Here is a 15,016-nt window from a genome sequence, read left to right on the forward strand (position 1 = left end):
GTGTGCTAAGGGGTGGGGGTGTAAGTGAAGGTAAAGCTAGTGTTAGAGAGAATTGCCAGGGATGCAGTGACATGGGGGAGCTAGGACTCCATGAGGGCAAGAAAATGTCAGGTAGAGAGGACTAAGAGACACTTTTAAAAAAATTTGACTATTTTTAAAAAATCAGTAAACTTAAAAAATTAATCTATCCTTCCCTTACTCACATTTAGCAATTAAAAAAGAAAACCCCTAAAATAAAGCCCTGGACACATAGTAGCATAGTCTGGCAAAACCAGATTCCCACATTAGCCATTTATATCTCTCCCTCCATTTCACGTTCATCACTTCTCTTCCAGTGGGTGAGTAGTATATTTCATCTTCATTCTTTTGGACTTGTGGTTTATTAATATGTTGATCAGAGTTTCAGGTCTTTAAAGTTATTTTTTTTATTTGTTCTCCTAATTCCTCTCCTTCCCTCTGCGTCCGTTCTTAGAGATTGTTCCATTTTCCTTTGAAATTGTCCATGTCATAATTTCTTAATGGCACAGTATTATTCCATTACATTCATATTTTGAATGTAATTCACTTAGCCATTCCCTAGTAGGAGTTTACAATTGTTGATTACCACTAAAAGAGCTGCTATTAATATTTATGTAAGTATAGATCCTTTTCCTGTTTCTTTGAATTGGGATGTAGGGCTAGCAGTGGTATTTCTGGGTTAGAGAGTATTCATAGTCTGGTAACTTTCTGATCATAAGTTTCAAATGGCTCTCCAGAATGGCTGGACCAATTTGTAACTGTACTTGCTGTGCACTAGCGTGCCTGTTTTCCTACAGCCCCTCCAACATTTGTCATTTTCTTCTTTGTCATCATTGTCAATCTGATAATGTAATGTGGAATCTTAAAGTTGCTTTAATTTGTATTTCTCTAATTAGGGTTAGATTAGTACAAATTAGGCTAATTTGAATTATTCTAATTAGACGTGTAAAGCATTTTCTTCATGTGCTTGTTAATAGTTTGTATATCTTCCTTTGAAAACTGTTGTTTTGTTCCTAACCTCTGACAATTTATCTATTGGGTCTTATTCTTTTAAATTTGAATGCATTTCTAATGTAGGATGTCCCAAAAGTCTAGCATAAAACCACAGTAAGACTTTTGGGACACCCTTTATAGCTTGGGAATAATACCTTTATCAGAGAAATTGTTGCAAAGATTTTTTTCCAGTTCGTTTTTGCTACATTAGTTAGCTAGCACTTTAATGTACCTACTATGTGTCAGGCACTGTGCTAAGTGCTGAGGATACAAAGGAAGTCTGAAAAAAAGTCCCTACTCTCAAGAAACTCATAATGTAATGGAAGAGACATGGTACAAATAATTATGTACATACAAAGCATATGTGCACACACACACATACGTAACAGGGTGAATTGTAGATAATCTTAGAAGGAAGGCACTCGGATTAGTGAGGACCAGGAAGGAGATCTTGAATAAGGTGGGACCTTAGCTGAGACTTCAAGGAAGCCAAGGAATCCAGGAAGCAGGGACGAGGAGGGAGAGCATTCCAGGCATGGGGGACAGCCGAAGGAAATGTTTGGAGTCTAGAGATGGCGTGTAATAGGAGAGGACAGCAAGCAAGCCAGTGCCATGGGATTGCAGAGTACTGAGAAGGGGGAAGTAAGATATAAGAAGACTGAAAAGGTAGGAAGGGGCTAGGTGATAAAGGGCTTTAAAAGTCAGACAGAGAACTTTACATTTGCTCCAGGAGATAATAATAGAGATCCACTGAAGCTTGCTCAATGGGGAAGTGTGGTGTCGTGGTCAGACCTGTGCTCAAAGGAGGCAGAGACTGGTCACAGGGAGACTAACCATCAGTCTCTTGCAGTTGTTCAGGTATGAGGTAATGAGGGTGTGTCCTGTGTCCGATTTAGAACTGTTTGGGGAAAATCTTTTTAATTTTATATAATCAAAACTGTCCATTTTAGCCATGATTCTATTACTTGTTTAGTCATGAGTTCTTTACCTTACCTATTCATAGATCTGAAAGGTAATTTCTTCTTGCTCCTCTCATTTTTTTTTAATGATATGCCCTTTTATAAGTGGGTAATGTTTCTATTTGGAGCTTATCTTGATACATGATATGAGGTGTTAGTATAAACCTAATTTCTGCCAGATTAGTCTTACATCATTACATTACTACACTTAAATAGTGAATCCTTCTCCAGTACCTGGTGCCTTTGTGTTTATCAGACACCATGCTTCTTTGTTTATTTGTTTTTGTATAATCTGTACCTAATCCATTCCACTGATCAACCTCTCTCTTTTTTTAACCAGTACCAAATTATTTTAATGATTACTGCTTTGGAGTACAAGTTAAAGTTGGTACTGATAGGACTTTCCTCTCACCCTTTCCTTCCTGCTTTTTTTCATTACGACCCTTGAGATTCTTGATGTTTTGCTCCTCTGGGTGAATTTTGTTATTTTTTTTCTAATTCTATAAAATATTCTTTTGGAAGTTTGATTGGTACAGCACTGAATAAGTAAATTAAGTATTAATTTCATTTATATTGGCTCAACCTACCTATGGACAATTACTGTTTCTCCAATTATTTAGTTCTGTCTTTATTTTGCAAAGATTTTTTATAGTTAGATTCATATAGTCACTAGGTGAATATTGGTAGATGTATCCCCAAGTATTTTTTAACTTCTTAGTTAATTTTTCCTTCTGGGTTTTGTTGGTCATACATAGAGATGCCGATGATTTATGTGGACTTATCCTATATACTGTAACTTTGGTGAAGTTATTTCAGTTAATTTAAATTGAATCCTAGACTTCTCTAATATATCATCATATCATCTACACAAATGATAGTTTTGTTTCTACTTTGCCTATGCTTATTTCCTCAGTTTCTTTTTCTTGACTTATTGCTCTAGCTATCATTTTGTTAAACAACAGTGATGATTATAATCTTCCTTTATCTTATTGGAAAGGCATCCAGTTTTTTTTTTTACCATATATAGTGTTTACTCTTGGATTTAAATAAATACTACTTACTGTATTAAGGAAAGTTCCATTTATTCCTATGATTTATAGAGTTTTTAATAGACACAAGGGTTGAATCTTATTCATGCTTTTTCAGCATCAGTAAGAAGTGTTTTTATAGTTAATAATGCACAGGATTCCTGCAAACTCTGGTTTGTTGTGCCGGATTATCTGTCATAGAGAAATCACCATAGTCTTATTAACATAGTACTTTTCCTCTTGTGAATATAAAGAGAGTCCTATAATTTTAGAGCTGGAAGTAGCCTTAGAGATCATTTTAATCCAACCCTCTCATTTTTGTAGGAGAAAATGAAGACTGAGAGGGGACTTTGTAAAGGAGACATAATGGGAGATTCAGGGCTAGATGCCCAATCTTTTGATTCTCAGTCTGATTTTCCTTTCCACTCTACTCTGCTTCCTCACCTTTGGTATACAGAACCTTTCATTCAGATGGTGAAGATCAAATTAACATCTGAGCTGGGTCTGAGGTAGAGATGCCCTTGCTGATGAGACAGGGTCATTTACCCAAACACAGCTCTGACCCTTCACAGCTCCAAGTCTCTTACCCCTGTGTAGAGGGAAAAAAGTTAAGGCACGTTCTGAGCTGGAGGGGTTTGACACTCACCCCTTCTGTGTCTGGCACACCTTCTCTTCCTCCTCTCTGAATCCTTGTGACTCAGAATCCAGGGTGGCGTGGGTGAAAATTCCCTTCCTCCTCTGCCACTCCTTTCTATCTCATCCCTGTCTACCCCAGGCCTACCTGTTTTCTGTATCTAGCCCACTGTGGCCTTAAGGATCTTCTGATCAATTGTTAATAAATTGTCTTTCATATTAGACCTCTTCCTGTCATACTCTTTTCTATCTTCTTTGAATCACAGACCCTTCCCTCCCCACAACATATTTCAGCCCTAGTCACCTTCTTTAATACTGGATATACTTTCATCCCCCTTCCCACATCAGCTCACATACACACTCACTGAACTGGAAGGAAGAGGAGGAAGAGGAGAAGGAGGAAAGAGGGATACTGCTTGTTCCTCTCTGCCGCTTCCAGACTCTCCCCTGTCACCATCACTTAGCCATTCTTTGGAAGTCCCCTTCATGTAATACTCAAAGTGAACTCTAACTTTTGATCTGAGTCCTAGAGCTCAGATTGGGTGATTCTTTTGGCCCAAAAAGAGTCAATCAGCAACTCCCTTCTGGTGGGAAATAGTCTTTTTTCACCCCATCTCTACTTGCTCTTTGTAAATGAAGAAGAGGGAAGGTAACAAGCATTTATTAAGCACTGCTATGTACTAGGCACTGTGCTAAGCACCTTACAAATATTATTTCATTTGATCCTCATAACAACTTTGGAAGGTAAAATAGTTATCTCTATTTTACAGATGAGGAAACTGAGGCATATAGAAGTTAAGAAATTGGTCTGAGATCACCCAACTAGTGAGTGTCTCAAACAGGTCTTCACAAATGTAGGCCCAGTGCTCTATGCACTGTATCACCTAGCTGCCACCTTAATAGGAGGAAGGGTACCTAAGAATTTTTCTGGTCCCGCTCTTGGGCTATAGCTTAAGAACATTAAAGAGAGAAAGGAAGGTTCCTTATATGTGAAAATATAGCAGCATTTTTCTGTGGTAGCAAAGAACAGGAAACAAAATAGGTGTCATTGATTGGAGAATATTGTAAATATTTGACATAAAAATGATGAATGTGAAGAATTTGGAATGTCAGAAGAATGTGTTTAAATTAATGCAATGAAGCAGCAGAACCAAGAACACCCTGCCTGCCGTGACTCTCCCCAGGAGAGCAGAATTCTAATGCTGCGTTGAGTGCTGGGCCCTCTGCTGACTGGAGTGGGTCCCAGGGAAGAGATGCAGAGAAGTGGCCGGGGGTGGGAGGGTGGGGGGGAGGACGTTGTTTGGAATGTCACATGTACTGGGCTCAGGAGGTAAATGTGGCAGTCGGCTTTGCTGAACTATTTGTTTTTTTAAAATCTTTGTTAGAAGGGAAGGCTCGATGTGGTAGGGAGAGAGGAAGCAGCATGTGTGGAAATGAATGTGATGTAAAAACAAAAGACATAATTTTTTAAAGGAGTCATCTTATGTGCTTATATGTGATTAAGCACTCCAGAATCCTTAAGAAAGAACAATGATACTTTACCAGTTACAGAATCATAAAATGTTCAGAGCAGGAGGGACCTTAGAGATAACCTCGGCCCCCTCCTCCCCTTTTGTACAGGTAATAAAATTGGGACTCAAAGATGAAAAATAATTTGGGCAAGGTCCTAGGGCCATAAATAAAGATTTAGAGACAGAGGGATTCTTAGGAGTCATTTACTTCAACACTCTCATTTTACATACAGGAAAACTGACTCCCCGAGAATAAAGTGGTTTGCCTGAGGTCACTCAGGAGTCAGTCGAGCCCCTAACAGCCTATGGCCTCCCCCTGTAACGTTTGGCTTTCCAGGATGCACAGTTGGTCAGTGGCAGAACTGGAGATCTAATCCAGATCTTCTGATTCCAGTCCAGTGATTTTGATCCTCCATGGCACACTATCTGGAGAGTCTATTTTCTTTTTTCTTTATTTAATTTTTTTTTATTTTGGCTAGGCAGTGGGGTCAAGTGACTTACCCAAGGTCACACAGTTAGTAAGTGTTATGTGTCTGAGTCTGGATTTGAACTCAGGTCCTCCTGAATCCAGCACCGGTTCTCTATCCAGTGTACCACCTAGCTGCCTCCTGGAGAGTCTATTTTCTAGTTACTGAATATGAAAATATTACAGAGTATGCAAGTACAGATAGTGACAATCCTGTTGACAATCATTAATCAGTGGAATAATGGATTTTATGTAAGTCCTGAAATGGAGTATATGCTAAGATTATCCCCTTGCCCTCTGCCTTCAGCTATATAAATTTTTATTTTAGTATTATATGTTAACAAATATATTTCATTTGGTATCTATTAGTGTCTAGGTGAGTGGGGATCCTTTGGTAAGATGGGGTGGTTCTCTTGATGTCTGTGTTTACATATTCTAACTTCATTAACTAATTGTCAGTTCACTCAGTAAGTCTTTGGGTCCTAGGAAAGTGGAATCACTGGGCACAGAAGATCATAGGGAAACCCAGACTGAGCAGGAGGTCGAGGGGACCATTAGAGAAGTAGAATCACAGTGTCAGGGGTGTGAGAGGTCATGGAGTCCACCTGCTGCCTGAGCAGGTACTGACATTGTATTCTCCTTTTAGCCTGGAATCTCCAGATGCAAATGTGTTTACATTCCCAAAGCAAAGGTCATCTTCAGTAACCTTGACTGACTATAAGAGTCCTTCGAGATCTGGTAAGAAACTGATCTTTGTGATTTAAATATGGGGATCTTTAGAAAACATAACATTTTCGGGAATTGTTTCAGACCCTCTTTTCCTATATTCAATTCACATTGCTTAAAAATCTATGTGACTCAGCAATTTATATTGCTTTTTATTTAGTCATGTGGAATTAGTTGCTAAGTTGCATGATTACAGTTCCAGTAATGCAATATCCTGCATTCGGGAGAAGAATAAGAGTGAGAGGAATTCTCCAGAGAGGTAATAACCATCTTCTTCTTGTCCTACTCCATGGAACAGTAATCGTGGGGAGAAAGTTCTAGGTAAAGCAGTTTGGGGGAGTGAAAAACCTTATTTTTCCCTGGTTGGTCCTTATACCTAAACCTATCAGTTTAGAGTATTTTTCTCTGAATTGAAATATAAAGAAGTATTTTTTAAAAAAAACCTTTCCATTATCCAGGATAATGAAGGAAGCCATACTGTAAATGATGGAAAATTTTGACTAGTTCAGATGTTTACATTTTACCTTGTAATGTGTTGTTAGGATTATGTTTTCCTAACTGATCTAGTGGGAATTCAGAAAGCTAAAGATAAAATAATGAGGCCATATTCAGAAGACCCAATTTAAGAGTAAGTAGAAGATTTTCCAGATTTCCCATTTTAACTCTCTTCTCAGAACTTTCCTGTGTTACTTATTCCATACTGCAGTTTAGTTATATAAACTTTAAGATGTGCAGAACACTAGCCTAGGATGTTCTGCATTCCCATTCCCTCCCTTTGGCCATCTTTCAGGTTCATAATCATCCAGCAGATCAACATGGCAGCTTAATTTTATTGGTGGGCTTGAAGATTTGGTATCTTTTGTCATATTAGAATGAACAGATAGCACTGCTGAGCTGGGGAGAAATGGGGTGAATCTTTGGAGAGTCTTATAAGTTAGGAGCCCCAACCAGCTCTTCTCTTCTTGGCCTCACCCTGTTTCTATAAAAGTTAAAAGTATCCAATTGAAATTCCAAAAATGTTGAAGTCAAGTCTTACATTCCTTTTTGGGCAGTTAATGGGACTTGGGCTTCTCTGGTGATAGCACTATTCATTGTCCGGGCCTGAACATACAGGGTGTCCCAAAGTCTTAGTGCAGATGTTGAGGCCACCCTGTAGTCATTACTTCTGATAGTCCTTTTTCTTGATGGGAAAACGGTTTGGACTGTTAAAGAAAGAGGCTTCATGCTATGCTGAAGATTGTTGGGGAGGAAGACTAAAAAAATAATGTCGTGAATAGTATCAGCATAGGACTTGTCATCTCTGCTCATGGGACCTTAAAAATAGGATTCAGCTTTGGTACTTGCTGTGTGAATAATTGATCTAGCGGTAGAGAAAATGTGAAATGCCTGTATCACAGTATGAAACAGATCAGTGTGTGCCCTCTGGAACATAGGTTTTAGGCTGCCTCCTTTTCTCTCCCTGTCCTGGGTACCCAGTCAGCAGTCATTGAAAAAGGGAATAGTGACATGTTCTTCTGGAGTGCCAAGGGAGCTCCAAGTAGAACGTTGGTGTCTAATGCCCACGTGCCAGCTGCAGTCTGTATTGTAGATACTTTAGCTTCTTTAAAGAAAAGAATTGCACAATTAATTTTTTTTTAGGTGCTTCACTCAACCTGAATCCTGTGAGTTCACCTAGCCATGAATCAGTGTCCACTGGTTCCCTAGTTAACCGGTCACCCGCAGGATTTCCTGCCACTGCTGGTTTTCTTACTAAGCCAAGTGCTACTTTACACAAATCTCTGGGGAATGCACTTAGTACTCCAGATTTACCTCAGCAATTTAGAACTTCTGGTAGCCATATATGTAACAGGTAAGCCCCATAAACTTTTATTTATTATATTATGAAGATATAGATGTCATTTTGGTCATTGTACATTTGCACATTTTTCTGTTTCCTCATCATAATTCCATAATAGACTAGATAGACGTAATCCTGTGTGCAGGGTGACAGTTGTGTTTATGTAATGTTTTTATTCTATCATCTCATTCATATTACATAGGCTTTATCCATTTTCCAATGAAAGTACCTATCCCTGGGATGAAATAAAGGACTGTTTTGAAATGTTTCCATTTAAAAATTAGGATCCATGAATAATGACATTACAGGACATCAGGAAAGTTTTGAATGGGGAATGGAGGGATCTGTTGGACAGAGTTCCTTCCACATCTCTGGCGGTTTAGATCAGAGCACCCTGATGCTTGCTAGGCCCTGGGGCTGCCTTTGTGTCAGCCAGACCCCATTGCCAGGGAAGCCCTTTCTTTTAACAGTCATCCAGTTTGTGCATGTCAGAGCCGTTCAGAATTATTTCTTTTTCAGGAATAACCTGGGGGTGCCTGGCCCTTCCCTTGGCAGGTTGTAGTGCTCCCTCCAGGGGTTACTCCTGGCCCTTTGCAGTATTGTTTGACTCCTCATAATCTCTCCACTTGCTGAAACAAAGGAATAAACCACTGCCATTCCCCTCCCTCAGCTAGGCACTTTGAATGGAGGCTTTTAGTAAAGTAACCTTTATTCTCACTTCTGCTTTTTTCTTCCTCTCCCATCTCCTGTTCCTCCTTCAAGGGGGAGTATGAGAGATAACTCATAGGAGGCAACAGGGCCCTACAGCCAACTTCTCAATCAGCTTTCTCTGTGGTTTTTTTCCTGGTATTGCAACTCCCCTGAGTGAGATAACTAACACAAACAAATAATAATGCTAGTTGAAGTATGCAGTAATTTACAGCTACAAAATGCCTCATACACCTTAGCTTATTTGATCTTCACTACAGCCTAGCGAGGGAGGCAGACTCAGTAGTGTTATTCCTTTTTAAGGATTCAGTTTCTAAAGCAGGTAAGACTCAGCAGATTTAAACACCACGTCCATGGTGGCATAGCTAGTGGTGGCCCTCTGGCCCAGGTTTTCTTCTTCTTTCTCCCACATTGCTCTCTTTAAAAAGACTGAGCTCCTTATATGCCTTTTAAAAACTGTAGGGATCTGCATTCCATGTATCTGTTTCCTCTCCTTTTGTCCTTTGGTTTAGGCTTGACCTTTCTTGCTAACCATGACTTCTGTCAGACCCAAAGCTTCTGCAGTTCATTTGGCTGTTTGATATGTAAAAGGCTGAGGATTTTGTTTCCCTTATAAATCTGCAGAAGCAAGTTATCAGCTGGAGAATGAGAGAAAAGGTCTCTGTGGAAAGTCCTGTAGCTATTCAAGGGACCTGCAGAACAGATGACTGGCCATTGGGTTTGGGCCCTTTTGTCCCAGTATTGGCAACTTGTCCAGTGTGGCCTTCTCCCTGACCTGTAATTATCTGTAATTAGAATGTGATCGCTCCAGTTGTAGTTTGGTGATGAATAATTTTATTTTAAAGTACATATATTGCCTCAGTTGTGGCAAGTCACTTATTCATTGCTATAGTAATAGAAGTTTCCCTATACCCCATTTTAATTCTAGCAGTGTAGTACATAAAAAGCTCTGAGATTGATTGAGTTGGGAGCTAACTAAGTATTGAGACAGGTAAGTGACTTTCTCTGAGCCTCAGTTCCCTTTTATGTATAAAATACTTACACTGCCTCCTTCCCAGGGGGAGGTTTCAGGCAGCTAAGTGGTGCTGTGGATAGAGTACTGGGCCCTGGAGTCAAGAAGACCTGAGTTCAAATCCAGCCTAAGACACTAGCTGTGTGACCCTGGGCGAGTCAGCCTCTATCTGCCTCAGTTTCCTCGACTGTAAAATGAGAATAACAACAGCACGCACTTTCCAGGGTGGTTGTGAGGATCAAATAAGATAATGTTTGTGAAAGCACTTACAGTGCCTAGTACTTTGTAGACACTATATAAATTCTTGTTCTCTTCCTTTCCCCCTTTTCCCCAGAGTTACTGGGATCACATGAAATAGCAAATGCAAAAACACTTCCTGTTCCCCAGAAGTGGGAAGTATGTTGTAATGGTTTCTACAAGAAAACCTCCCGGGTGTAAGGAGGTTGTGGCCATAGGTGAATTTTTCATTGGGTTTAGGTGGGAAAGTAAAAATATTTAGATAAAAAAATAAGAGAAATAGCCTCATGATATACCTTTATCTAATTTATTTCTTAAGTTGTGGACGTGAGGTACTGAAGCATGTTTCAATACATGAATCTGAATATGGTACAGATGACCAGGGTGGAAAACCAGGTGAGATTTCAAAAGATATGTACACTTAATAGTGATTAATTGTATTTTTTTTTCAGTGGGTCTAAAATTAAATGAAGAAATGATTTGTTAGTATGTCTTGCAAGTACATAAATATCATGCTAGAATTTTAAAATTCTTTTTTGTTGCTGCTGATCAATTAGCAAGTGCAAAGTGCTCTGTAGCAGTGTATAGAACGAGGCCCCTGTCATTGTTAGTCAGTGTGTAATCAAATGAGGACATTAGATGTGTTAGAGGAAACTGCATACAGGCCTAGTAAGTCACCTAGTGGAGGGAGAACCCTTGACTGGTGCAGACCCATGGATCATCATTCTGTAATAAATAAATCGCTTCCACTGTTGATTCTCAGTGAGCTAAGGAGAAGGCATGGAGTGAGTGCTTGAGGAATCTGGAGAACTGGGCTCTAAGCCAAGTTCTGTCAACTCCAAGCAAATCATTTAACTTCTTTGTATTCTAGTTTACCCTTCTGCAACACAGAATTATGTCTTATTTGCTTTGCAGGATTTTTAGAATGGAAATATCATAGAGAATGTGAATTATAGATTGTAAAAAATCTGGGCAAAGACAAGGTAACATTATTACTACTAATGATAGTAATAATAAATATTTGAATTTATTTTACTTACATTGAATTTGGGGCCTTTATGTGTGTTTTGAATGTACATAAGTGTGAGTTTTTTGAATATTTTTGTTTTTTTGTGTAGAGAGAATTTTTTAAAAATTCTAATTATTTAATAGCTGTGAAATGTTTGTATTTCAAAAGAAATTTTATTTATAATGATTATCACAGTGTAAAATGATTAGAAAAATAAGCATTCGTGATTCTATAATAATGGCAATGGGGGTTTTCTTAAACAATTTTTACAGAGTACTTACTAGAGGAACTAGGACAGATGTGATTGTCCTAGCCAGAATTGTATTTCCAGAATGGTTTGCCTCTTGTCCAATGGAATTGTAAGCTGCTTTCCCTTACCCTCAGTTGGTATGTGCTAAGGAATTGTGATAGATTTTAGACCTATCCTAAACTGGGCACAATGAAGAAGGCTGTTCTATGAGAAGAAAATCATAGATGGCATTCCAAATCTAAATAATTTTTATACTAGATAATTGAAAATTGACTGATTCCGCCCTTATAGTCCGATGACTTTATTTTTACATGTTAACAATTATGTTCTCCAACATGAAGATGGTGATTCACTTAATGGAAGTCTCAATCAATTATTAAAACCACTCAGTGGATCAGAGTCCAGATTCTCTTTCTCATCGGAGATAGACCAGGAATTTCAAGTCAGCCAGTTTTGTGGAAGAAAGTACATCTTAATTCAATAGATTGGCTGTTGTTGCGTGGACTTCAATTTTTTTTTTAAATAAATGAAATTTAAATAACATTGTGCTTGGAACTGTGCTTAGAAAATTAATGTCACTATTTCTAACTGACTAAATGTTTTTCATTCTTCCCAAGTTAGGCATTTTTTTCATTCTCATATGTACAAATTAAGCTATTTGTGGGAAAGATTCTTTTGAAAACTGGGGCTCTCTTGGGAAGGACCCAACTTCATGCCATTGAGTAACTAGTGCTGCTAGTCAGCTATTGTGAATGCGCTCTGGTAACAACCCGTGGCTTAACATAGTCTAACTAACAGTTATAACCAAATCGAGACGTAACAGAAAAACAGCAATCTTTTTCTTCCCAAATTGTCTACAAAGGTTAAAGTAAATGTATTACTTCTAATTTTATCTGTTTCTTTGAAAGTTGAAGAGGGAAATACCGATGTTAAACAAGGGCCAATCAGAGAGTCTGGGGACAAGTCAGAACAGGAGCCGGACAAGAGACTGGACAGAGAACTGAAGGAGGAGGAAGAAGAGGGAGGAAGAGCAGAAGAAGAGAGCCCCGAAGAGGCCCAGTGTGAGCCCTCTGATAAACCAGGAGGGTACTTAACTAATGGCCTAGTTTGGTGCCACTCCCAGAAGGCCTTGGAGGAAGAAGATGAAGAGAGAGAAAAGGAAGAGGTTCACAAAGAAGAGATGCCATCAGGGGCACAGCAGAATGAAAACTCAAAGTGTCATTATGAAAATGCTGAGGTAACATTATTTTAAAGAGTAGTGCTTTTTTAAAATTTTGGAAAATTGGTGTGCCAGTGCAAATAATATGATGCTTTTACTATAGCCATTTTTGGTTTGTACTTTTCCTCTGAAGAGCTCAAAATCAGTAAGACAAAAAGGGAAAAAACTCCTTTTTTTCTAGCCAGCAACCCTAAAAACAGATATAAATATACTATGTAAATATATATACATGATAAATTTTAAATAAAAATAATGAATTTTAGAATTCATTTAATGGATTTTTAGTATGAGAAGTTTTTTTTATTTATAGAAATAATGCTCTGTTTTCAATTAAAGGCTCCTAAAGTTGAGAGATCATCTCTCTAGTATCACCTGAATTTCCTAATGTTTAGAAACCTTTAAATATAATTTATTTAAAATAATTTGAAGATATTATTCTGCCAAAATAAGAAATGATAGGAAGAGAGAATAAGGGATATGTGTGAGGATGGCATTTGAGAATATGATACTGAGGATTTGCAGCATCTATTTGGGGTTGTAATGTCAAGATGAATTTATCACTTACTAAAACTAAAGTTTTCTTAGGTTTATAAATGTGTGTTTGCACACAGATAGATGAGGAGTGCTTACTGGAACTGATATTAAGAGAAGACCATGATGCACTTATAGCAAAGATGAACAACTGGAATTTCCCCATTTTTGAAGTTATGGAAGCCATGGGGGGAAGATCAGGAAGGATCCTGAGCCAGGTTTGTTGTTCTCTGAAGAAACACTGCACATGCAGAGCTCTGGGGCTCCAAGCGAGGAGGGGCTGTGGAGTCACTCGGTCCAGACTCCCATCCCGTCTGCACATCCCTTTGGTCAAGAGCTTCCATTTAAATGGCTTCAGTGATCCAACAAGAAAGTCCATTCCATCTTTGGACAACTGAGTGGTTGTCAAGTTATGTATTCTTTTGAGCTGAAATAAGCCTTCCCTCTAACTTCTGCCTCTTGGTTCAGGTTCCATCCTCTGTAGTAAGACAGAGCAGCATGCGCGCCTCCTTTTTCTAAATAATAGCCCTCATGTGGCTGGGGAATTAAAGTTTGATATGTTGTCAGGTAATGTCACTATATTGGAAGAGTTTTATGTGTTGGAGGGTGAGGAGATGAGGCGACTATACTATAAAAAGTAAAATTTATCAATAAAACATTTTTTCAAAAGAAATAAATAACAACACTTTAAGCTGTTACATCACCCTATGGACTTTCCCTCAGGGCAAACAGCCCTAATTTTTAAACTGTTGTTGCCTTAGCTTCCTGTTCCCCTCTGACTGGTCTAGTCCAATTTATCAGTGTTCTACCCAAAATGCACTAAAAATTAGACATGGTTCTCCAGATATGATCTGTCCAGCAGAGTATGGTGGGGCTACAGCTTTCTGTTATCTGAACATTATGTCAGTGCAGCCCGAGTTTGTGTTAGCTGTTTTTTTTGGTAGTTTTATTAAACTGTTGTCTTATACCAAGCTTGTGATCAGCTTAAGTCCCCAGATCTTTGCCCTATATAAGCTACTGTTAAACCAAATCCCCCCCTAGTTTATATTTGTGCCTTTGACTTTTTTTTTACCCTAAATGTTGGGTTTGACTCTAGATGGGGAAATAGAGGGCCAACAAGAGGAGGGAAGTTGCTCCAGCCCACACAGCTAGAACATACTAGATCCTTCATTGAGTTTTAGACTCTTTTTACTACATCTAGCTGCCTCCAGTAAAGGGATAAGCCCCAAGGGAGAGAGAAAGAGAGAGAGACAGAGAGAGCGAGAGAGAATGAGCATTGAGGCTCCTGGGCTGTTTTGTTACAACAGCCTCCTTTGATGGTTGCTTTTACTCCAGTGTGCTAAGAACATTAAAAACTATTTTTTTCAACTCTCTTCTGGGAGTGAGCACATGACCCTGTTTTCCCTCTGCCCTTTCCCTTGCTTTTGAAAGTGGCGTTATAGTGTACAGGTGTATCCTGATTAACATCTGTAATTGGTTTCTTGAAAATGTAATGGAAGACATAACACCGCAGGGGGATTCAACTTCATGGGATCTAGGAAGGCTGAGCAACAACTGGGGTATTTGGTTGCAATGTATTGATGACATGGTGGCAAATTTTGGCTTAAGGTCAGGAAAAAACTTTCTAACAAACAAAGCTCTCTCTAAGTAGACTGGCCTGTGTCTGGAAGTAGTGGAATTCCTTCTCTTGGAAGTTCTTCAGCCAGAGTGGCCACTTGTCTGATGCGTTGTAGTGAGGATCCCTTTTTGGGTGGTAGTTGAAGTCCCTTCCAACTCTAAACTTTTGTAATTTTGTGATTCAGTGACTTTACTGTTGTTAAATTTTATCTTATTAGCTTCAGCCCAGAATTTTAGCCTGCTGTAGACATTCTGAATCTTT

At 38.8% G+C, this 15,016-nt stretch overlaps 1 protein-coding gene across 1 annotated transcript in view; it reads left to right on the plus strand.

Annotated features, from left to right (window-relative positions):
• The window catches only part of PDE3B (phosphodiesterase 3B), a 148,706-nt gene that overhangs the window by 91,046 nt on the left and 42,644 nt on the right, over positions 1-15,016 (plus strand). The window contains exons 5-9 of the mRNA XM_027852569.1: positions 6,255-6,346; positions 7,973-8,183; positions 10,448-10,524; positions 12,296-12,624; positions 13,218-13,355. Of these exons, the coding sequence (XP_027708370.1) occupies positions 6,255-6,346; positions 7,973-8,183; positions 10,448-10,524; positions 12,296-12,624; positions 13,218-13,355 (847 nt within the window). The remainder of the gene's footprint in view (positions 1-6,254; positions 6,347-7,972; positions 8,184-10,447; positions 10,525-12,295; positions 12,625-13,217; positions 13,356-15,016) is intronic.

The sequence above is a fragment of the Vombatus ursinus genome, unplaced genomic scaffold (assembly GCF_900497805.2).
Source record: "Vombatus ursinus unplaced genomic scaffold, bare-nosed wombat genome assembly UNPS02009770.1, whole genome shotgun sequence".
NCBI lineage: Eukaryota > Metazoa > Chordata > Mammalia > Diprotodontia > Vombatidae > Vombatus > Vombatus ursinus.